Genomic DNA, 26,098 nt, shown 5'->3' on the forward strand with positions numbered 1-26,098 from the left:
GTCTGCTTGTTTGGTTTTGTTATCTGTCTCCCCCTTTCATTCAATCGTATTTATTGAGCGCTTACTGGGTGCAGAGCACTGTACTAAGCGCTTGGGAAGCCCAAGATGGCAACATAGAGAGACGGTCCCTACCCAACAGCGGGCTCACGGTCTGGAAGGGGGAGACGGAGAACAAAACACATTAACAAAATGAAATAAATAGAAGATGTACAAATAAAATAAATCCAGTAATAAATACATACAAACATATATACAGGTGATTATATATATATCCCCCTTCTAGACCGTGAGCCCGTCGTCGGGTCGGGATTGTCTCTATCTGACACGGTAAGCGCTCCATAAAGACGACGGAATGAATGACTGGGAGATCCCTTGGCTTCACCTCCATTCCTTCGTTCGGTCGTATCTACTGAGCGCTAACCGCGCGGGCGGAGCACTGTACTAAGCGCTTGCCGGGCGCGCCGATTCCCGCCCGCCCCGTGACCTCGGGCGAGCGGCTCCAGTTCTCCGGGCCTCGGTCTCCTCCTCCGGAAATCGGGGATGGAGACGGCGACCGCGTCCGACCCGATCCGCTCGCGCCCAGCCCGGCGCTTAGTACAGTGTCTGGCACTTAAATGCCGTAATCGTCAGCGCTTGGCACAGAGTGAGCGCTTAAGACGTACCATCATTATGATTAGAAAGTGAAAGAGGACGCCCTTTCCCCAAGCAGACGGTAAGCGCCTAAACGCCGCGGTTATTAATACGACGATTATTATTTTTGGTAAGGAGGGGCGAGGAGGAGGGAAACGAGGCCGACACGCACCCTGGTCATGATGTAGTTGTGCAGGCTGTTCACAAAGTGCATCAGCTTCACCCTCAAGAGGAACATTCGGTGAATTTGCTGTTTTCGGGGTCCCCCGGGGGGCTCCGACGGAGCGGCCGCCGGATTTTCCGCCAGCGAAGGTCCCCCTTTAGGTTGCGGCCTCTCGCCCGGCCCGATCAGTTCTGTCCAAAAGAAAAAATAAACAGATAAATTTCCAAAGCCGACGTCACGGCGTCAGAAGCGGTGTCCGCATCCCCCTCTTTTGTTTGGGATCCGTTAAGCGCCCGCTGTGCCGAGCGGCGGGGTGGATCCAGGCAGACGGGGCCGGACGCGCTCGCCGTCTCCATCCCCGTCGGACGGATGAGGTCGCCGGGGCCCGGGGAGGTGAAGTGACTCGCCCAGGGTCACGCGGCAGGTAAGTGGCGGAGCCGGGACTGGCGACTCGTCTCGCTTCCGTCGGCGGAAAGCGGTCAGCCCGTCGGTGGTACGGTGCGGGCGCTTATTGGGCGCGGGACGCCGGCCTATGTACGAATCTGTAATTCATCTCTATTTCGAATAATAACAACGATGGCATCTGTGAGGCGCTTACTATGTGCCAAGCGCCGTTCTGTGTCCCCCCCACTAGACCGTGACCTCGTGGTGGGCAGCGCCGTATGTGTCTGTCGTCATCCCGGACTCTCCCAAGCACCAAGCACAGCGCCTTGCTTACAGTGAGCGCTCCATAAGAGGGCGGTCCGGAACGGTCGGCAGATGCGGTTGTCTGCTGACGGAGCGAACGTGTCGCCACTCCATCGATCCATCCTACTTGCTGAGCGCTTACTGGGTGCGGAGCGCCGTGTGGGGCGCTTGGGAGGGTTCCGGACTTTCTCGACAGTTTTATGTGACACCGGGGAAAAAAAAGGAGAAGGAGAAGGAGGAGAAGAAGGAGAACGAGGTGGATGAGGAGGAGAAGAAGGTAGGGAAGACAAAGGAGGGGAAGAAGAAGAAGGAGAAGGAGAAGGAAAAGAAGGAGGAGGAGGAGAAGAAGGAGGAGGAGGAGAAGAAGGAGAAGGAGGAGGAGAAGGAGGAGGAGGAGAAGGAGGAGGAGAAGGAGATGGGGAAGAAGAAGGAGGAGAAGAAGAAGGAAAAAAAGGAGGAGGAGAAGGGGAAGAAGGAGGAGGAGGAGAACAAAGAGAAGAAGTAGAAGTAGGAGGAGAAGAAGCAGAAGAAGGAGAAGGAGGAGAAGGAGGAGAAGGAGATGGGGAAGAAGAAGAAAGAGAATAAGGAAGAGAAGAAGGAAAAAAAGGAGGAGGAGGAGGGGAAGAAGGTGGAGGAGGAGAAGGAGAACAAGGAGAAGAAGAAGTAGGAGGAGGAGGAGGAGGAGAAGGGGAAGAAGGAGGAGGAGAAGAAGGAGGAAAAAAGGAGGGGGAGGAGGGGAAGGAGGAGGAGGATGAGGAGAACAAGGAGAAGGAGGAGGAGAAGGAGGAGGAGGAGGAGAAGAAGAAGAAGGAGGAGAAGGAAAGGAGGAGGAGGAGGAGGAGAAGGAGACATGGATGAAGGAGGAGGACAAGAAGAAGAAGAGGAGGAGGAGGAGGAGAAGGAGAAGGAGAAGGAGGAGGAGAAGGAGAAGGAGAAGGAGGAGGAGGAGAAGGGGGAGAAGGGGGAGGGGGAGAAGAAGGAGAAGCAGGAGAAGGGGGAGGGGGAGGAAGAGGAGAAGGAGAAAGAAGGAGATGGAGAAAGAAGGAGGAGGAGGAGAAGGAGAAGAAGGAGAAGAAGGAGGAGAAGGAGGAGGAGAAGGAGGAGGAGAAGGAGAAGGAGGAGGAGAAGGAGGAGGAGAAGGAGGAGGAGGAGAAGAAGGAGAGGGAGGAGGAGGAGAAGGAGAGGGAGGAGGAGGAGGAGGAGGAGGAGGAGAAGGAGAAGAAGGAGAAGAAGAAGGAGGAGAAGGAGGAGGAGAAGGAGAAGGAGGAGGAGAAGGAGGAGGAGAAGGAGAGGGAGGAGGAGGAGGAGGAGGAGGAGGAGAAGGAGAGGGAGGAGGAGAAGGAAGAGAAGGAGGAAAAGGAGAAGGAGGAGAAGAAGGAGGAGGGGGAGGGGGAGGAGGAGGAGAAGGAGGAGGAGGAGAAGAAGGAGGAGGATGAGAAGGAGAAGGAGAAGAAGAAGGAAAGGGAGAGGGAGAAGGAGGAGGAGCAGGAACAGAAGAAGGAGAGGGAGAGAGAAAAGGGGAGGGAGGAGAGGAGAGAGAAGGAAGAGGAGAAGGAGAAGAAGGAGGGAGAGAGAGAAGGGGAGGGAGAAGAGGAGGGAGAGAGAGAAGAGGGAGAAGAAGAAGAGGAAGAAGAGGAAGAGGAGGAAGAGAAGGAAGCCACCTCATCTTGAGGCGCGGGCCGGACATAAGCAACTCCGGGCGCGCTTCCCCAGCGCCCGAACTGTCTCACCGTCGAAGCGTAACACGTCCAGGTTGTACTTGGCCAGCTTGATCTGGAGCAGGAGGAGGAAGACCTGATTGTAGATTTTCTGGCATTCCGAGCTGATGACGATGTCCACGGGCCAGGGCACCTGGGGGCGAAGCGCACGGGACAAGGGGCGCGATGGCAGGGCGCCGTGCCCGGGCCGCGGGGGCGGGCCCTCGCCCGGGGCCGGCCCGGCCCGCCGGCTACCTTGTAGGTCAACGTCAGCCCGTCCAGGTTGTGGATGGGGACCGCCTTCTTGGCCGGATCCACGGTGTCAAAGGAGATGGAAAGCCTGCGGGGAGAAAAAGACAACCCCCCTAAATCCACCACCTGATTTGAGCTCCCACGGGAAACGGCGTTTAATTCGTTCAATCGTACTTATGGGGCGCTTAGCGTGTGCACAGCACTGTGCTGAGCGCTTGGCCGGCAACAGATAGAGCCGGTCCCCACCCGACGACTCCATTTGAGTCGTATATGATTGCTTCTGTTTATTTTATTTTGTTAGTATGTCTGGTTTTGTCTCCCCCTTTTAGACCGTGAGCCCACTGTTGGGTCGGGACCGTCTCTAGATGTTGCCAATTTGGACTTCCCAAGCGCTTAGCACAGTGCTCTGCACACAGTAAGCGCTCAATAAATACGATTGATGATGACGATGATGACGACGACGGGCTCACGGTCTAGAAGGGGGAGACGGACAACGCAACGCAACACGGAGACGGGCGTCAAGGTCGTCAGAATAAATAGAATTATAGCTCTGTGCACATCACTAATAATAATAATAATAATGACGATGGCATTTGCTGAGCGCTTACTATGTGCAAAGCACCGTTCTAAGCGCCGGGGAGGTTACAAGGTGATGAGGTTGTCCCACGGGGGGCTCCCGGTCTTCATCCCCATTTTCCAGATGAGGCCACTGAGGCCCAGAGAAGGGAAGCGACTCGCCCCAAGTCTCACAGCCGACAACCGGCGGGGCCGGGATTGGAACCCGTGACCTCGGACTCCGAAGCCCGGGCTCCTCCCACGGAGCCACGCCGCTTCTCACAGTACAGCGCTCGGCACACGGTAAGCGCTCAATAAATACGACGGAACGGGTATTGATTTCGGCGGTGGGAGCCGGGATTCGAACCCGGGCCGCGCCGCTTCCCTGTCACCCGCCACCCCGGTCCTAAACTGGAACCGCCAACACCGAGTTCCGACACGGAAACGGGACCCCCTCCTCCGAAATCCCCCGTGCCGGAGCGACGCCGTTGGCTCGATCCTACCTACTGAGCGCTTTCCGAGGGCGGAGCGCTCGGAAAGCCCGACACGGCAATGATAATGGCCGTTATTAAGCGCTTACTATCAATCAATCAATCAATCAATCAATCGTATTTATTGAGCGCTTACTATGTGCAGAGCACTGTACTAAGCGCTTGGGAAGTACAAATTGGCATCACATAGAGACAGTCCCTACCCAACAGTGGGCTCACAGTCTAAAAGGGGGAGACTATGTGCAAAGCACCGTTCTAAGCGCTGGGGAGGTGACGAGGTGATCGGGTTGTCCCCCGGTCTTCATCCCCATTTGACAGATGAGGTCACTGAGGCCCAGAGAAGGGAAGTGACTCGCCCAAAGTCACCCAGCCGACGGCTGGCGGGGCCAGGACTGGAACCCGTGACCTCCGACCTCTTCCCGCCGAGCTGCTTCTCCGTACAGAGAGGCGCTCCCTGCCCACGTCCGGATTCATTCCGTCGTATTTATGGAGCGCTTACTGTGTGCAGAGCGCTGTGCTAAGCGCTTGGGAAGGGCAACTTGGCAACACGCGGAGACGGTCCCTCCCCGACGGCGGGAAACGGAGTCCCACTCCGGGAGCGAGAACCACGATCCCCGCGGCCCGCGCCGGGCTTCCGGGTCCTCGATCCCCATCCGTTTCCCAGAGGAGGGAACCGAGGCCCGGGAATTCCGCGATCCCGACGCCCGGGCCCCGGCGTTTTTACCGGGCGCTGTCTTCGGGGTAGCGCTGGCCGACGGCCTCCTGGAGCTGGACGTTGAGGAGGGCCGCGTTGCGCCAGGACTCCTTCTCCCGGATCTTCTCGAAGATGGCCGTGTAGAAGTCGTACATGGTGTCTCCGGCTTCGATCAGGAAGAAATTCCTCATGGCTTGGAGGTATTCCACCAACCTGCGGGAGGGAGGAAGCGCCCGGCCGGTTTACCGATTTTCCGGCCTTCACACGGCCGCGGCTGCGGGGGATCCGAAACCCAGCGGCGGATTAAAAATGGGGTTTCCGAGTGATTTCCCTTCGGCATATTCGCCCTTTCTGTGAATGGCGTCGACGGGTGTTTTCGCCCGTGCTGTCTGAAGCTTTGGTCTTTTAAATATAATTATTATTATTATTATTGTCCATCCCAGGGCCTCATAAAGTAAGCGCTAACTGAAGCTTTGGTCTTTTAAATATTATTATTATCCATCCCAGGGCCTCATTAAGTAAGCGCTAACTGAAGCTTTGGTCTTTTAAATGTTGTTATTATTATTATCCATCCCAGGGCCTCATAAAGTAAGCGCTACCTGAAGCTTTGGCCTTTTAAATATTATTATTATCCATCCCAGGGCCTCATTAAGTAAGCGCTAACTGAAGCTTTGGTCTTTTAAATGTTATTATTATTATTATTATCCATCCCAGGGCCTCATAAAGTAAGCGCTAACTGAAGCTTTGGTCTTTTAAATATTATTATTATTATTATTATCCATCCCAGGGCCTCATTAAGAAAGCGCTAACTGAAGCTTTGGTCTTTTAAATATTATTATTATCCATCCCAGGGCCTCATTAAGTAAGCGCTAACTGAAGCTTTGGTCTTTTAAATGTTATTATTATTATTATTATCCATCCCAGGGCCTCATAAAGTAAGCGCTAACTGAAGCTTTGGTCTTTTAAATATTATTATTATTATTATTATCCATCCCAGGGCCTCATTAAGAAAGCGCTAACTGAGGCTTTGGTCTTTTAAATATTATTATTATCCATCCCAGGGCCTCATAAAGTAAGCGCTAACTGAGGCTTTGGTCTTTTAAATATTATTATTATTATCATTATCCATCCCAGGGCCTCATTAAGAAAGCGCTAACTGAAGCTTTGGTCTTTTAAATATTATTATTATCCATCCCAGGGCCTCATTAAGTAAGCGCTAACTGAAGCTTTGGTCTTTTAAATATTATTATTATTATTATTATCCATCCCAGGGCCTCATTAAGAAAGCGCTAACTGAAGCTTTGGTCTTTTAAATATTATTATTATCCATCCCAGGGCCTCATTAAGTAAGCGCTAACTGAAGCTTTGGTCTTTTAAATGTTATTATTATTATTATTATCCATCCCAGGGCCTCATAAAGTAAGCGCTAACTGAAGCTTTGGTCTTTTAAATATTATTATTATTATTATTATCCATCCCAGGGCCTCATTAAGAAAGCGCTAACTGAAGCTTTGGTCTTTTAAATATTATTATTATCCATCCCAGGGCCTCATTAAGTAAGCGCTAACTGAAGCTTTGGTCTTTTAAATGTTATTATTATTATTATTATCCATCCCAGGGCCTCATAAAGTAAGCGCTAACTGAAGCTTTGGTCTTTTAAATATTATTATTATTATTATTATCCATCCCAGGGCCTCATTAAGAAAGCGCTAACTGAGGCTTTGGTCTTTTAAATATTATTATTATCCATCCCAGGGCCTCATTAAGTAAGCGCTAACTGAAGCTTTGGTCTTTTAAATGTTATTATTATTATTATTATCCATCCCAGGGCCTCATTAAGTAAGCGCTAACTGAAGCTTTGGTCTTTTAAATATTATTATTATTATTATTATCCATCCCAGGGCCTCATTAAGAAAGCGCTAACTGAAGCTTTGGTCTTTTAAATATTATTATTATCCATCCCAGGGCCTCATTAAGTAAGCGCTAACTGAAGCTTTGGTCTTTTAAATGTTATTATTATTATTATCCATCCCAGGGCCTCATTAAGTAAGCGCTAACTGAAGCTTTGGTCTTTTAAATATTATTATTATCCATCCCAGGGCCTCATTAAGTAAGCGCTAACTGAGGCTTTGGTCTTTTAAATATTATTATCCATCCCAGGGCCTCATAAAGTAAGCGCTAACTGAAGCTTTGGCCTTTTAAGTATTATTATTATTATTATTATCCACCCCAGGGCCTCATAAAGTAAGCGCTAACTGAAGCTTTGGTCTTTTAAATATTATTATTATTATTATCCATCCCAGAGCCTCATTAAGTGCTAACTGGAGCTTTGGCCTTTTAAATATTATTATTATTATTATCCATCCCAGGGCCTCATTAAGTAAGCGCTAACTGAAGCTTTGGCCTTTTAAATATTATTATTATTATTATCCATCCCAGGGCCTCATAAAGAAAGCGCTAACTGAAGCTTTGGTCTTTTAAATATTATTATTATTATTATCCATCCCAGGGCCTCATTAAGTAAGCGCTAACTGAAGCTTTGGTCTTTTAAATATTATTATTATTATTATCCATCCCAGGGCCTCATTAAGTAAGTGCTAACTGAAGCTTTGGTCTTTTAAATGTTATTACTATTATTATCCCTCCCAGGGCCTCATTAAGTAAGCGCTAAGTGAAGCTTTGGTCTTTTAAATATTATTATTATTATTATCCATCCCAGGGCCTCATTAAGTAAGCGCTAACTGAAGCTTTGGTCTGTTAAATATTATTATTATTATCCATCCCAGGGCCTCATTAAGTAAGCGCTAACTGAAGCTTTGGTCTTTTAAATATTATTATTATTATTATTATCCATCCCAGGGCCTCATAAAGTAAGCGCTAACTGAAGCTTTGGCCTTTTAAGTATTATTATTATTATTATTATCCATCCCAGGGCCTCATAAAGTAAGCGCTAACTGAAGCTTTGGTCTTTTAAATATTATTATTATTATTATTATCCATCCCAGGGCCTCATAAAGTAAGCGCTAACTGAAGCTTTGGCCTTTTAAATATTATTATTATTATTATCCATCCCAGGGCCTCATAAAGTCAGCGCTAACTGAAGCTTTGGTCTTTTAAATGTTATTATTATTATTATCCATCCCAGGGCCTCATTAAGTAAGCGCTAACTGAAGCTTTGGTCTTTTAAATATTATTATTATTATCCATCCCAGGGCCTCATAAAGTAAGAGCTAACTGAAGCTTTGGTCTTTTAAGTGTTGTTATTATTATTATCCATCCCAGGGCCTCATTAAGTAAGCGCTAACTGAAGCTTTGGTCTTTTAAATATTATTATTATTATTACCCATCCCAGGGCCTCATAAAGTAAGCGCTAACTAAAGCTTTGTTCTTTTAAATGTTATTATTATTATTATCCATCCCATGGCCTCATTAAGTAAGCGCTAACTGAAGCTTTGGTCTTTTAAATATTATTACTATTATTATCCATCCCAGGGACTCATTAAGTAAGCACAAACTGAAGCTTTGGTCTTTTAAATGTTATTATTATTATTATCCATCCCAGGGCCTCATAAAGTAAGCGCTAACTGAAGCTTTGGTCTTTTAAATATTATTATTATTATCCATCCCAGGGCCTCATAAATTAAGCGCTAACTGAAGCTTTGGCCTTTTAAATATTATTATTATTATTATTATCCATCCCAGGGCCTCATAAAGTAAGCGCTAACTGAAGCTTTGGCCTTTTAAATATTATTATTATTATTATCCATCCCAGGGCCTCATAAAGTAAGCGCTAACTGAAGATTTGGTCTTTTAAATATTATTATTATTATTATCCATCCCAGGGCCTCATAAAGCGCTAACTAAAGCTTTGGTCTTTTAAATATTATTATTATTATTATTATCCATCCCAGGGTCTCATTAAGTAAGCGCTAAGTGAAGGATTGGCCTTTTAAATATTATTATTATTATTATCCATCCCAGGGCCTCATAAAGTAAGCGCTAACTGAAGCTTTGGCCTTTTAAATATTATTATTATTATTATTATCCATCCCAGGGCCTCATAAAGTAAGCGCTAACTGAAGCTTTGGCCTTTTAAATATTATTATTATTATTATCCATCCCAGGGCCTCATAAAGTAAGCGCTAACTGAAGATTTGGTCTTTTAAATATTATTATTATTATTATCCATCCCAGGGCCTCATAAAGCGCTAACTAAAGCTTTGGTCTTTTAAATAATATTATTATTATTATCATCCATCCCAGGGTCTCATTAAGTAAGCGCTAAGTGAAGGATTGGCCTTTTAAATATTATTATTATTATTATCCATCCCAGGGCCTCATAAAGTAAGCGCTAACTGAAGCTTTGGTCTTTTAAATATTATTATTATTATTATCCATCCCAGGGCCTCATAAAGTAAGCGCTAACTGAAGCTTTGGTCCTTTAAATATTATTATTATCATCTATCCCAGGGCCCCATACAGTGCTTGGCACATAGTAAGCACTAAAATACCATAATTATTATTATTATTCTCCATCCCAGGGCTTAATACAGGGCCTGACACATAGTGAGCACCTAACAAATACCATTATTATTATTACTATTATCCCTTCCGGGGCTTAATACAGTAAGCGCTTAACAAAAACCACAATTACTATCCACCCCAGGGCTTAATTCGGGGCCTGACACATAGTAAGCGCTGAACAAATACCACAATTATCATCATCCCTCCCGGGGCTCAATACAGTGCTTGGCACATAGTAAGCGCTTAACAAATACCGTAAATATTAGTATTATCCATCCGGGGCTTAATACGGGGCCTGACTCATAGTAAGCGCTGGACAAATACCACAATTATTATTATCATCATCCCTCCTGGGGCTCAATACAGTGCTTGGCACATAGTAAGCGCTTAACGAATACCGTAATTATTATCATCATCATCCATCCCGGGGCTCAATACAGGGCTTGGTACATAGTAAGCGCTTAACAAATACCGTAATTATTAGTATTATCCATCCGGGGGCTTAATACGGGGCCTGACTCATAGTAAGCGCTGGACAAATACCACAAATTATCATCATCATCCCTCCCGCGGCTCAATACAGTGCTTGGCACATAGTAAGCGCTTAACGAATACAGTAATTATTATTATTATCATCCCTCCTGAGGCTTAATACAGTGCTCGGCACATAATAAGCGCTTAACAAATACCGTAATTATTAGTATTATCCATCCGGCGGCTTAATACGGGGCCTGACTCATAGGAAGCGCTGGACAAATACCACAATTATTATTCTTATCATCCCTCCCAGGGCTCAATCCAGTGCTTGGCACATAGTAAGCGCTTAACGAATACCGTAAGTATTATTATCATCATCCATCCCGGTGCTCAATACAGTGCTTGGCACATAGTAAATGCCTAACAAATACCGGAAATATTAGTATTAGCCATCCGGGGCTTAATACGGGGCCTGACTCATAGTAAGCGTTGGACAAATACCACAATTATTATCATCATCATCCCTCCCGCAGCTCAATACAGTGCTTGGCACATATAAGCGCTTAATGAATACCATAATTATTATCATCATCCATCCCGGGGTTCAATAAGCGCTTAACAAATACTGTAATTATTAGTATTATCCAACCCGGGGCTTAATACGGGGCCTGACACATAGTAAGCCCTGGACAAATATTACAATTATCATTATTATCATCTCTCCCAGGGCTCAATACAGGGCTTGGCACATAGTAAATGCTTAACGAATACCAGTTATTATTATTATCATCCATCCCGGGGCTCAATACAGTGCTTGGCACATAGTAAGTGCTTAACAAATACCGTAATTATCAGTATTATCCATCCGGAAGCTTAATACGGGGCCTGACTCATATTAAGCACTGGACAAATACCACAAATCATCATCATCATCCCTCCCGCGGCTCAATCCAGTGCTTGGCACGTAGTAAGCGCTTAACGAATACCGTAATTATTATCATCATCATCCCTCCCGGGGCTCAATCCAGTGCTTGGCACATAGTAAGCGCTTAACAAATACTGTAATTATCAGTATTATCCATCCGGAAGCTTAATACGGGGCCTGACTCATAGTAAGCGCTGGACAAATACCACAAATTTTCATCATCATCCCTCCCGCGGCTCAATCCAGTGCTTGGCACATAGTAAGCGCTTAACGAATACCGTAATTATCAGTATTATCCATCCGGGGGCTTAATACGGGGCCTGACTCATATTAAGCACTGGACAAATACCATAAATTATCATCATCCCTCCCGCGGCTCAATGCAGTGCTCGGCACATAGTAAGCGCTTAACGAATACCGTAATTACCATCATCATCATCATCCCTCCCGGGGCTCAATACAGTGCTTGGCACACAGTAAACGCTTAACAAATACCGTAATTATCAGTATTATCCATCCGGGGGCTTAATACGGGGCCTGACTCATAGTAAGCGCTGGACAAATACCACAAATTATCATCATCATCCCTCCCGCGGCTCAATCCAGTGCTTGGCACGTAGTAAGTGCTTAACGAATACCGTAATTATTATTATCATCATCCATCCCGGGGCTCAATCCAGTGCTTGGCACGTAGTAAGCGCTTAACAAATACCGTAATTATCAGTATTATCCATCCGGAATCTTAATACGGGGCCTGACTCGTATTAAGCGCTGGACAAATACCACAAATAATCATCATCATCCCTCCCGCGGCTCAATCCAGTGCTTGGCACGTAGTAAGCGCTTAACAAATACCGTAATTATCAGTATTATCCATCCGGAATCTTAATACGGGGCCTGACTCATATTAAGCGCTGGACAAATACCACAAATCATCATCATCATCCCTCCCGCGGCTCAATCCAGTGCTTGGCACATAGTAAGCGCTTAACGAATACCGTAATTATCATCATCATCATCCATCCCGGGGCTCAATCCAGTGCTTGGCACATAGTAAGCGCTTAACAAATACCGTAATTATTAGTATTATCCATCCGGGGGCTTAATAAGGGGCCTGACTTATAGTAAGCACTGGACAAATACCACAAATCATCATCATCATCCCTCCCGCGGCTCAATCCAGTGCTCGGCACATAGTAAGCGCTTAACGAATACTGTAATTATCATCATCCATCCCGGGGCTCAATACAGTGCTTGGCACATAGTAAGCGCTTAACGAATACCGTAATTATTCGAATTCTCCATCCCGGGGCTCAATCCAGTGCTCGGCACGTAGCAAGCGCTTCGCGAATACCGTAATTATCATCATCATCACCCATCCCGGGGCCCAGTGCTTGGCACATAGTAAGCGCTTAACGAATACCGTAATTATTCGAATTCTCCGCCCGGGGGCTTAATACGGGGCCGGACCCGTAGTAAGCGCTGGAGAAATCCCGTAATTCTTCCTCTTCTTTGCATCATCACCCACCCCGGGGCGGAGGGAGGGCGGAGGGGCCCGGCGCGGGGTCCCGGCTGACCTGTAGTCCTTCTTGAGTGTACCCATTAGGTTGCCGCAGCAGGCCACGTAGCGCCGCTCGATGTGCGGGTAGAGGCAGCAGCGGAGGGTCAGCTCGAACGTCCGGCACGTCACCGACTCCGAGGAGCGGTCCGGGAGCACCTCGCCGGCCGGGAAGGCCGCCGGGAAGTCGCTCGGCTCCGGGTACAGCCTGCCGGGAGGGACGGGGCGGGTTCCCGGCGTTCCGGAGCGCGTCCGGGGCCCGCGGAGGGACTCCGGCGGTCCTTCTCAGCGGGCGCTTATTGTGTGATGAGCATCATCAATCGTATTTATTGAGCGCTTACTGTGTGCAGAGCACTGCACTGAGCGCTTGGGAAGTACGAATTGGCAACATCTAGAGACGGTCCCTACCCAACAGTGGGCTCACGGTCTAAAAGGGGGAGATGGAGAATAAAACCAAACATACTAACAAAATAAAATAGAATAGATATGTAGAAATAAATTAAATAAATAGAGTAAAAAAAATTATGTACAAACATATATATATATATATATACATATATACATATATGATGGTGATGGGAATGATAATGACAGGACTTGGGAAGCGCTTACTACGTGCCAAGCGCTGTTGTAAGCGCCGGGGAGGTGACAAGGTGATCAGGTGGTCCCCCGGGGGGCTCACTGTTTTTAATCCCCATTTTTCAGGTGAGGGAACTGAGGCCCAGAGAATAATAATAATAATGATGGCATTTACTAAGCGCTTACTATGTGCAAAGCACTGTTGTAAGTGCCGGGGAGGTGATAAGGTGATCGGGTTGTCCCACGGGGGGCTTACTGTTTTTAATCCCCATTTTTCAGATGAGGGAACTGAGGCCCAGAGAATAATAATAATAATAATGGCATTTATTACTATGTGCAAAGCACTGTTGTAAGTGCCGGGGAGGTGATAAGGTGATCGGGTTGTCCCACGGGGGGTTTACTGTTTTTAATCCCCATTTTTCAGATGAGGGAACTGAGGCCCAGAGAATAATAATAATAATGATGGCATTTATTACTATGTGCAAAGCACTGTTCTAAGCGCCGGGGAGGTGACAAGGTGATCAGGTTGTCCCACGGGGGGCTCACTGTTTTTAATCCCCATTTATCAGATGAGGGAACTGAGGCCCAGAGAATAATAATAATAATGATGGCATTTACTAAGCGCTTACTATGTGCAAAGCACTGTTCTAAGCGCCAGAGAGGTGACAAGGTGATCAGGTTGTACCATGGGGGGCTCACTGTTTTTAATCCCCATTTTTCAGATGAGGGAACTGAGGCCCAGAGAATAATAATAATAATGATGGCATTTATTAAGCGCTTACTCTGTGCCAAGCACTGTTCTAAGCGCCGGGGAGGTGACAAGGTGATCAGGTTGTCCCACGGGGGGCTCACTGTTTTTAATCCCCATTTATCAGATGAGGGAACTGAGGCCCAGAGAATAATAATAATAATGGCATTTATTAAGCGCTTACTATGTGCAAAGCACTGTTCTAAGCGCCGGGGAGGTGACAAGGTGATCAGGTTGTCCCACGGGGGGGTTCACTGTTTTTAATCCCCATTTTTCAGATGAGGGAACTGAGGCCCAGAGAATAATAATAATAACAATGGCATTTATTAAGCGCTTACTATGTGCAAAGCACTGTTGTAAGCGCTGGGGAGGTGACGAGGTGATCAGGTTGTCCCACGGGGGGGTTCACTGTTTTTAATCCCCATTTTTCAGATGAGGGAACTGAGGCCCAGAGAATAATAATGATAATAATAATAATAATGATGGCATTTATTAAGCGCTTACTATGTGCAAAACACTGTACTAAGTGCTGGGGAGGTGACAAGGTGATCAGGTTGTCCCCCGGGGGCCTCACTGTTTTTAATCCCCATTTTTCAGATGAGGGAACTGAGGCCCAGAGAATAATAATAATAATGATGGCATTTACTAAGCGCTTACTATGTGCAAAGCACTGTTCTAAGCGCCGGGGAGGTGACAAGGTGATCAGGTTGTCCCACGGGGGGCTCACTGTTTTTAATCCCCATTTTTCAGATGAGGGAACTGAGGCCCAGACAATAATAATAATAATAACAATGTAATAATAATGTTGGTATTTGTTAAGCGCTTACTATGTGCCGAGCGCTGTTCTGAGCGCTGGGGTAATAATAATTAATAATAATAATAACAGATACCAACATTATTTATTATAGTAAGCACTTAACAAATGAAATGTGCAATTATTCTAATTATTACAACCCCAGCGCTTACAGCAGGGCTCGGCACATAGTAAGCGCTTCGCAAATACCAACATTATTTATTATAGTAAGCGCTTAGCGAATGAAATCCTCAATTATTCTAATTATTATTACCCCAGTGCTTAGAAAAGTGCTCGGCACATAGTAAGCACTTAACAAACACCAACATTATTTATTACAGTAAACGCTTAACACATGAAATCCTCATTATTATTATTATTATTATTACCCCGGCGCTTAGAGCAGTGCTCGGCACATAGTAAGCACTTAACAAATACCAACATTATTTATTATTTATTACAGTAAGCGGTCAACAAATAAAATCCTCAATTATTCTCATTATCATTACCCCACCGCTTAGAACAGTGCTCGGCCCATCGTAAGCGCTTAACAAATACCAACATTATTTATTATAGTAAGCGCTATAAGTATAATATAGTAAGTCATGGGTTCAAATCTCGGCTCCGCCACTTGTCAGCTGGGTGACTTTGGGCAAGTCGCTTCACTTCTCTGGGCCTCAGTTACCTCAGCTGTAAAATGGGGGTGAAGACTGTGAGCCCCCTGTGGGACAACCTGATCACCTCGTATCCTCCCCAGCGCTTAGAACAGTGCTTTGCACATAATAAGCGCTTAACAAATGCCATCATTATTATTATTATTATTCTCTGGGCCTCAGTTCCCTCATCTGGAAAATGGGGATGAAGACTGTGAGCCCCCCGTGGCACAACCTGAACACCTTGTAACCTCCCCAGTGCTTAGAACAGTGCTTGGCACATAGTAAGCGCTTAAGAAATGTCATCATCATTATTATTGTTATTATTATTATTATTCTCTTGGCCTCAGTTCCCTCATCTGGAAAATGGGGATGAAGACTGTGAGCCCCCCGTGGGACAACCTGATCACCTCGTATCCTTCCCGGTGCTTAGAACAGGGCTTTGCACATAGTAAGCGCTTAACAAATGCCATCATTATTATTATTATTCTCTGGGCCTCAGTTCCCTCATCTGGAAAATGGGGATGAAGACTGTGAGCCCCCCGTGGGACCACCTGAACACCTTGTAACCTCCCCAGCGCTTAGAACAGTGCTTGGCATGTAGTAAGCGCTTAACAAATGCCATCATTATTATTATTATTATTATTCTCTGGGCCTCAGTTCCCTCATCTGGAAAATGGGGATGAAGACTGGGAGCCCCCCTGGGGACAACCTCATCACCTTTGTATCCCCGCAGCGCTTTGCACATAGTAAGCGCTTAACAAATACCATCACTATTATTATTATTATTATTATCATTATTATTACCAAATGCTATCATTACGATGATTTTAATTTGTTTCATCGGCGCCTTCGAAAGCCCGGGCCGAGGGGCCGAAGTGAACGCCCCCACTTGTCGGCTGTGTGACCTTGGGCGAGCCGCTTCACTTCTCTGTGCCTCTTAGTCCGGTGCTCCGCACACAGGAAGCGCTCAATAAATACGATTGAATGAACTGAATGAATGAATGAATGCCTCAGTTGCCTCCTCTGTGAAATGGGCAGGAAGACTGGACGTGATGGCCTTGTACCCTCCCGATCGCCTTGTCCTTCCCAAGCGCTTAGTCCAGTGCTCTGCACACAATAAGCGCTCAATCAATACGATCGATTAATAATAATAATGGCATTTGTTAAGCGCTTACTACGTGCCAAGCACTGTTCTAAGCGCCGGGGAGGGGGGTACAAGGGGATCAGGTTGTCCCACGGGGGGCTCACGGCCTTAATCCCCATTTTCCAGATGAGGGAACTGAGGCTCAGAGACGTTAAGTGGCTTGCCTAAGGTCGCACGGCGGACACGTGGCAGAGCCGGGATTCGAACCCACGACCCCGGACTCCAGAGCCCGGGCTCTTTCCACCGAGCCCCGCTGAATCTCAAATTGATGGATTGACTGAGCGCTTAGGACGGCGCTTGGCACATATGTCTATAGGAGCCACGCTGACTCTCAAATTGATTGATTGGTTGATTGATTGAGCGCTTAGAACAGCGCTCGGCACATACGTCTATATCATCATCATCATCATCAATCGTATTTATTGAGCGCTTACTATGTGCGGAGCACCGTACTAAGCGCTTGGGAAGTCCAAATTGGCAACATCATCATCAATCGCATTTATTGAGCGCTTACTATGTGCAGAGCACTAAGGCAACATGGGAGAAAGCAGCGGGGCTCAGTGGCAAGAGCCCGGGCTTTGGAGTCCGAGGTCGCGGGTTCGAATCCCGGCTCCGCCACCTGCCTGCTGTGTGACCTCGGGCGGGTCACTTCACTTCTCTGGAGAAGCAGCGTGGCTCAGTAGGAAAGAGCCCGGGCTTTGGAGTCCGAGGTCATGGGTTCAAATCCCGGCTCTGCCAACTGTCAGCTGGGTGACTTTGGGCAAGTCACTTCACTTCTCTGGGCCTCGGTTACCTCATCTGGAAAATGGGGATTAAATCTGTGAGCCCCACGAGGGACAACCTGATCACCCTGGCACCTCCCCAGCGCTTAGAACAGTGCTTTGCACATAGTAAGCGCTTAACAAATGCCATTATTATTATTATTATTATTATTCTCTGAGCCTCAGTGACCTCATCTGTCAAATGGGGATGAAGACTGTGAGCCCCACGTGGGACAACCTGATCACTTTGTAGCCCCCCAAGCGCTCAGAACAGTGCTCTGCACATAGTAAGCGCTTAACAAATGCCAACATTATTATATTATTATTATATAGAGACAGTCCCTACCCAACAGCGGGCTCACAGTCTGTATTTTTGTCCGCATTTATTACTCTATTTCTTGATTTATTTTACTCGTCCCTATCTATTCTATTTATTTGATTGCGTTGATATTACTCTATTTCTTGATTTATTTTACTCGTCCCTATCTATTCTATTTATTTGATTGCGTTAATATGTTTTGTTTTAACAAATGCCAACATTATTATTATTATTATTATTATATAGAGACAGTCCCGACCCAACAGCGGGCTCACAGTCTATATGTTTGTACGCATTTATCACTCTATTTCTTCATTTATTTTACTCATCCCTATCTATTCTATTTATTTTATTGCGTTAATATGTTTTGTTTTAACAAATGCCAACATTATTATTATTATTATATAGAGACAGTCCCGACCCAACAGTGGGCTCACAGTCTGTATGTTTGTACGCATTTAGTACTCTATTTCTTGATTTATTTTACTCGCCCCTATCTATTCTATTTATTTGATTGCATTGATATGTTTTGTTTTAACAAATGCCAACATTATTATTATTATTATTATATAGAGACAGTCCCGACCCAACAGTGGGCTCACAGTCTGTATGTTTGTACGCATTTATTATTCTATTTCTTGATTTATTTTACTCGTCCCTATCTATTCTATTTATTTGATTGCGTTGATATTACTCTATTTCTTGATTTATTTTACTCGTCCCTATCTATTCTATTTATTTGATTGCGTTAATATGTTTTGTTTTAACAAATGCCAACATTATTAATATTATTATTTAGAGACAGTCCCGACCCAACAGCGGGCTCACAGTCTGTATGTTTGTACGCATTTAGTACTCTATTTCTTGATTTATTTTATTCGTCCCTATCTATTCTATTTATTTGATTGCATTGATATGTTTTGTTTTAACAAATGCCAACATTATTATTATTATTATTATATAGAGACAGTCCCGACCCAACAGTGGGCTCACAGTCTGTATGTTTGTACGCATTTATCACTCTATTTCTTGATTTATTTTACTCGTCCCTATCTATTCTATTTATTTGATTGCGTTGATATTACTCTATTTCTTGATTTATTTTACTCGTCCCTATCTATTCTATTTATTTTATTGCGTTAATATGTTTTGTTTTAACAAATGCCAACATTATTATTATTATTATAGAGAGAGACAGTCCCGACCCAACAGCGGTCTCACAGTCTGTATGTTTGTACGCATTTATTACTCTATTTCTTGATTTATTTTACTCGTCCCTATCTATTCTATTTATTTTATTGCGTTAATATGTTTTGTTTTAACAAATGCCAACATTATTATTATTATTATTATATAGAGACAGTCCCGACCCAACAGCGGGCTCACAGTCTGTATGTTTGTACGCATTTATCACTCTATTTCTTGATTTATTTTACTCGTCCCTATCTATTCTATTTATTTGATTGCGTTGATATTACTCTATTTCTTGATTTATTTTACTCGTCCCTATCTATTCTATTTATTTTATTGCGTTAATATGTTTTGTTTTAACAAATGCCAACATTATTAATATTATTATTTAGAGACAGTCCCGACCCAACAGCGGGCTCACAGTCTGTATGTTTGTACGCATTTAGTACTCTATTTCTTGATTTATTTTACTCGTCCCTATCTATTCTATTTATTTGATTGCATTGATATGTTTTGTTTTAACAAATGCCAACATTATTATTATTATTATTATATAGAGACAGTCCCGACCCAACAGTGGGCTCACAGTCTGTATGTTTGTACGCATTTATCACTCTATTTCTTGATTTATTTTACTCGTCCCTATCTATTCTATTTATTTGATTGCGTTGATATTACTCTATTTCTTGATTTATTTTACTCGTCCCTATCTATTCTATTTATTTTATTGCGTTAATATGTTTTGTTTTAACAAATGCCAACATTATTATTATTATTATAGAGAGAGACAGTCCCGACCCAACAGCGGTCTCACAGTCTGTATGTTTGTACGCATTTATTACTCTATTTCTTGATTTATTTTACTCGCACCTATCTATTGTATTTATTTTATTGCGTTAATATGTTTTGTTTTAACAAATGCCAACATTATTATTATTATTATTATATAGAGACAGTCCCGACCCAACAGCGGGCTCACAGTCTGTATGTTTGTACGCATTTATTACTCTATTTCTTGATTTATTTTACTCGTCCCTATCTATTCTATTTATTTGATTGCGTTGATATTACTCTATTTCTTGATTTATTTTACTCGTCCCTATCTATTCTATTTATTTTATTGCGTTAATATGTTTTGTTTTAACAAATGCCAACATTATTAATATTATTATTTAGAGACAGTCCCGACCCAACAGCGGGCTCACAGTCTGTATGTTTGTACGCATTTAGTACTCTATTTCTTGATTTATTTTACTCGTCCCTATCTATTCTATTTATTTGATTGCATTGATATGTTTTGTTTTAACAAATGCCAACATTATTATTATTATTATTATATAGAGACAGTCCCGACCCAACAGTGGGCTCACAGTCTGTATGTTTGTACGCATTTATCACTCTATTTCTTGATTTATTTTACTCGTCCCTATCTATTCTATTTATTTGATTGCGTTGATATTACTCTATTTCTTGATTTATTTTACTCGTCCCTATCTATTCTATTTATTTTATTGCGTTAATATGTTTTGTTTTAACAAATGCCAACATTATTATTATTATTATAGAGAGAGACAGTCCCGACCCAACAGCGGTCTCACAGTCTGTATGTTTGTACGCATTTATTACTCTATTTCTTGATTTATTTTACTCGCACCTATCTATTGTATTTATTTTATTGCGTTAATATGTTTTGTTTTAACAAATGCCAACATTATTATTATTATTATTATATAGAGACAGTCCCGACCCAACAGCGGGCTCACAGTCTGTATGTTTGTACGCATTTATCACTCTATTTCTTGATTTATTTTACTCGTCCCTATCTATTCTATTTATTTGATTGCGTTGATATTACTCTATTTCTTGATTTATTTTACTCGTCCCTATCTATTCTATTTATTTTATTGCGTTAATATGTTTTGTTTTAACAAATGCCAACATTATTAATATTATTATTTAGAGACAGTCCCGACCCAACAGCGGGCTCACAGTCTGTATGTTTGTACGCATTTAGTACTCTATTTCTTGATTTATTTTACTCGTCCCTATCTATTCTATTTATTTGATTGCATTGATATGTTTTGTTTTAACAAATGCCAACATTATTATTATTATTATTATATAGAGACAGTCCCGACCCAACAGTGGGCTCACAGTCTGTATGTTTGTACGCATTTATCACTCTATTTCTTGATTTATTTTACTCGTCCCTATCTATTCTATTTATTTGATTGCGTTGATATTACTCTATTTCTTGATTTATTTTACTCGTCCCTATCTATTCTATTTATTTTATTGCGTTAATATGTTTTGTTTTAACAAATGCCAACATTATTATTATTATTATAGAGAGAGACAGTCCCGACCCAACAGCGGTCTCACAGTCTGTATGTTTGTACGCATTTATTACTCTATTTCTTGATTTATTTTACTCGCACCTATCTATTGTATTTATTTTATTGCGTTAATATGTTTTGTTTTAACAAATGCCAACATTATTATTATTATTATTATATAGAGACAGTCCCGACCCAACAGCGGGCTCACAGTCTGTATGTTTGTACGCATTTATCACTCTATTTCTTGATTTATTTTACTCGTCCCTATCTATTCTATTTATTTGATTGCGTTGATATTACTCTATTTCTTGATTTATTTTACTCGTCCCTATCTATTCTATTTATTTTATTGCGTTAATATGTTTTGTTTTAACAAATGCCAACATTATTAATATTATTATTTAGAGACAGTCCCGACCCAACAGCGGGCTCACAGTCTGTATGTTTGTACGCATTTAGTACTCTATTTCTTGATTTATTTTACTCGTCCCTATCTATTCTATTTATTTGATTGCACTGATATGTTTTGTTTTAACAAATGCCAACATTATTATTATTATTATTATATAGAGACAGTCCCGACCCAACAGCGGGCTCACAGTCTGTATGTTTGTACGCATTTATCACTCTATTTCTTGATTTATTTTACTCGTCCCTATCTATTCTATTTATTTGATTGCGTTGATATTACTCTATTTCTTGATTTATTTTACTCGTCCCTATCTATTCTATTTATTTTATTGCGTTAATATGTTTTGTTTTAACAAATGCCAACATTATTATTATTATTATTATATAGAGACAGTCCCGACCCAACAGCGGGCTCACAGTCTGTATGTTTGTTCGCATTTATTACTCTATTTCTTGATTTATTTTACTCGTCCCTATCTATTCTATTTATTTGATTGCGTTAATATGTTTTGTTTTAACAAATGCCAACATTATTATTATTATTATTATTATATAGAGACAGTCCCGACCCAACAGCGGTCTCACAGTCTGTATGTTTGTACGCATTTATTACTCTATTTCTTGATTTATTTTACTCGCACCTATCTATTCTATTTATTTTATTGCGTTAATATGTTTTGTTTTAACAAATGCCAACATTATTATTATTATTATTATTATATAGAGACAGTCCCGACCCAACAGCGGGCTCACAGTCTGTATGTTTGTACGCATTTATCACTCTATTTCTTGATTTATTTTACTCGTCCCTATCTATTCTATTTATTTTATTGCGTTGATATGTTTTGTTTTAACAAATGCCAACATTATTATTATTATTATTATTATTATAGAGAGACAGTCCCGACCCAACAGCGGGCTCACAGTCTGTATGTTTGTACGCATTTATTACTCTATTTCTTGATTTATTTTACTTGTCCATATTAACAAATGCCAACATTATTATTATTATAATATAGAGACAGTCCCGACCCAACAGCGGGCTCACAGTCCGTATGTTTGTACGCATTTATCACTCTATTTCTTGATTTATTTTACTCGTCCCTATCTATTCTATTTATTTGATTGCGTTGATATGTTTTGTTTTAACAAATGCCAACATTATTATTATTATTATTATAGAGAGACAGTCCCGACCCAACAGCGGGCTCACAGTCTGTATGTTTGTACGCATTTAGTACTCTATTTCTTGATTTATTTTACTCGTCCCTATCTATTCTATTTATTTGATTGCGTTAATATGTTTTGTTTTAACAAATGCCAACATTATTATTATTATTATTATATAGAGACAGTCCCGACCCAACAGCGGGCTCACAGTCTGTACGTTTGTACGCATTTATTACTCTATTTCTTGATTTATTTTACTCGTCCCTATCTATTCTATTTATTTTATCGCGTTAATATGTTTTGTTTTAACAAACGCCAACATTATTATTATATAGAGACAGTCCCGACCCAACAGTGGGCTCACAGTCTGTATGTTTGTACGCATTTATCACTCTATTTCTTGATTTATTTTACTCGTCCCTATCTATTCTATTTATTTTATTGCGTTGATATGTTTTGTTTTAACAAATGCCAACATTATTATTATTATTATAGAGAGACAGTCCCGACCCAACAGCGGGCTCACAGTCTGTATGTTTGTACGCATTTATTACTCTATTTCTTGATTTATTTTACTTGTCCATATTAACAAATGCCAACATTATTATTATTATAATATAGAGACAGTCCCGACCCAACAGCGGGCTCACAGTCTGTATGTTTGTACGCATTTATCACTCTATTTCTTGATTTATTTTACTCGTCCCTATCTATTCTATTTATTTGATTGCGTTGATATGTTTTGTTTTAACAAATGCCAACATTATTATTATTATTATTATAGAGAGACAGTCCCGACCCAACAGCGGGCTCACCGTCTGTATGTTTGTACGCATTTAGTACTCTATTTCTTGATTTATTTTACTCGTCCCTATCTATTCTATTTATTTGATTGCGTTGATATGTTTTGTTTTAACAAATGCCAACATTATTATTATATAGAGACAGTCCCGACCCAACAGCGGGCTCACAGTCTGTATGTTTGTCCGCATTTATTACTCTATTTCTTGATTTATTTTACTCATCCCTATCTATTCTATTTATTTGATTGCGTTAATATGTTTTGTTTTAACAAATGCCAACATTATTATTATAGAGAGACAGTCCCGACCCAACAGTGGGCTCACAGTCTGTATGTTTGTACGCATTTATCACTCTATTTCTTGATTTATTTTGCTCGTCCCTATCTATTCTATTTATTTGATTGCGTTAATATGTTTTGTTTTAACAAATGCCAACATTATTATTATTATTATAGCGAGACAGTCCCGACCCAACAGCGGGCTCACAGTCTGTACGTTTGTACGTATTTATTACTCTACCTCTTGATTTATTTTACTTGTCCATATTAACAAATGCCAACATTATTATTATTATTATATAGAGACAGTCCCCAACCCAACAGCGGGCTCACAGTCTGTATGTTTGTACGCATTTATCACTCTGTTTCTTGATTTATTTTACTCGTCCCTATCTATTCTATTTATTCGATTGCATTAATATGTTTTGTTTTAACAAATGCCAACATTATTATTATATAGAGACAGTCCCGACCCAACAGCGGGCTCACCGTCTGTATGTTTGTACACATTTATCACTCTATTTCTTGATTTATTTTACTCGTCCCTATCTATTCTATTTATTTGATTGCGTTAATATGTTTTGTTTTAACAAATGCCAACATTATTATTATATAGAGACAGTCCCGACCCAACAGTGGGCTCGCAGTCTGTATGTTTGTACGCATTTATCACTCTATTTCTTGATTTATTTTACTCGTCCCTATCTATTCTATTTATTTGATTGCGTTAATATGTCTGGTTTTAACAATGCCAACATTATTATTATTATTATTATATAGACACAGTCCCAACAGCGGGCTCACAGTCTGTATGTCTGTACGCATTTATCGCTCTATTTCTTGATTTATTTTACTCGTCCCTATCTATTCTATTTATTTGATTGCGTTAATATGTTTTGTTTTAACAAATGCCAACATTATTATTATATAGAGACAGTCCCGACCCAACAGCGGGCTCACAGTCTGTACGTCTGTACGCATTTATTACTCTATTTCTTGATTTATTTTACTTGTCCATATTAACAAATGCCAACATTATTATTATTATCATATAGAGACAGTCCCTACCAACAGTGGGCTCACAGTCTGTATGTTTGTACGCATTTATCGCTCTATTTCTTGATTTATTTTACTCGTCCCTATCTATTCTATTTATTTGATTGCGTTAATATGTTTTGTTTTAACAAATGCCAACATTATTATTATTATTATAGAGAGACAGTCCCGACCCAACAGCGGGCTCACAGTCTGTATGTTTGTATGCATTTATCACTCTATTTCTTGATTTATTTTACTCGTCCCTACCTATTCTATTTATTTGATCGCGTTAATATGTTTTGTTTTAACAAATGCCAACATTATTATTATTATCATATAGAGATAGTCCCGACCCAACAGCGGGCTCACAGTCTGTATGTTTGTCCGCATTTATCACTCTATTTCTTGATTTATTTTACTCGTCCCTATCTATTCTATTTATTTGATTGCGTTGATATGTTTTGTTTTAACAAACGCCAACATTATTATTATTATTATATAGAGACAGTCCCGACCCAACAGCGGGCTCACAGTCTGTATGTTTGTACGCATTTAGTACTCTATTTCTTGATTTATTTTACTTGTCCATATTAACAAATGCCAACATTATTATTATTATTATAGAGAGACAGTCCCGACCCAACAGCGGGCTCGCAGTCTGTATGTTTGTACGCATTTATCACTCTATTTCTTGATTTATTTTACTCGTCCCTATCTATTCTATTTATTTGATTGCGTTAATATGTTTTGTTTTAACAAATGCCAACATTATTATTATTATTATAGAGAGACAGTCCCGACCCAACAGCGGGCTCACAGTCTGTATGTTTGTATGCATTTATCACTCTATTTCTTGATTTATTTTACTTGTCCCTACCTATTCTATTTATTTGATCGCGTTAATATGTTTTGTTTTAACAAATGCCAACATTATTATTATTATCATATAGAGACAGTCCCGACCCAACAGCGGGCTCACAGTCTGTATGTTTGTCCGCATTTATCACTCTATTTCTTGATTTATTTTACTCGTCCCTATCTATTCTATTTATTTGATCACGTTGATATGTTTTATTTAAACAAATGCCAACATTATTATTATTATTATTATATAGAGACAGTCCCGACCCAACAGCGGGCTCACCGTCTGTATGTTTGTACGCATTTATCACTCTATTTCTTGATTTATTTTACTCGTCCCTATCTATTCTATTT

At 41.8% G+C, this 26,098-nt stretch overlaps 1 protein-coding gene across 1 annotated transcript in view; it reads right to left on the reverse strand.

Moving 5' to 3' along the window:
- Positions 1–26,098, reverse strand: part of TUBGCP5 (tubulin gamma complex associated protein 5) — a 155,239-nt gene that overhangs the window by 16,703 nt on the left and 112,438 nt on the right. Inside the window, exons 15-19 of the mRNA XM_038757204.1 lie at positions 12,673–12,861; positions 5,200–5,382; positions 3,433–3,517; positions 3,211–3,331; positions 803–984 (exon numbers count right to left, since the gene is read on the reverse strand). Coding sequence (XP_038613132.1) covers positions 803–984; positions 3,211–3,331; positions 3,433–3,517; positions 5,200–5,382; positions 12,673–12,861 — 760 coding nt within the window. The remainder of the gene's footprint in view (positions 1–802; positions 985–3,210; positions 3,332–3,432; positions 3,518–5,199; positions 5,383–12,672; positions 12,862–26,098) is intronic.

The sequence above is a fragment of the Tachyglossus aculeatus genome, chromosome 15 (assembly GCF_015852505.1).
Source record: "Tachyglossus aculeatus isolate mTacAcu1 chromosome 15, mTacAcu1.pri, whole genome shotgun sequence".
Taxonomy (NCBI): domain Eukaryota; kingdom Metazoa; phylum Chordata; class Mammalia; order Monotremata; family Tachyglossidae; genus Tachyglossus; species Tachyglossus aculeatus.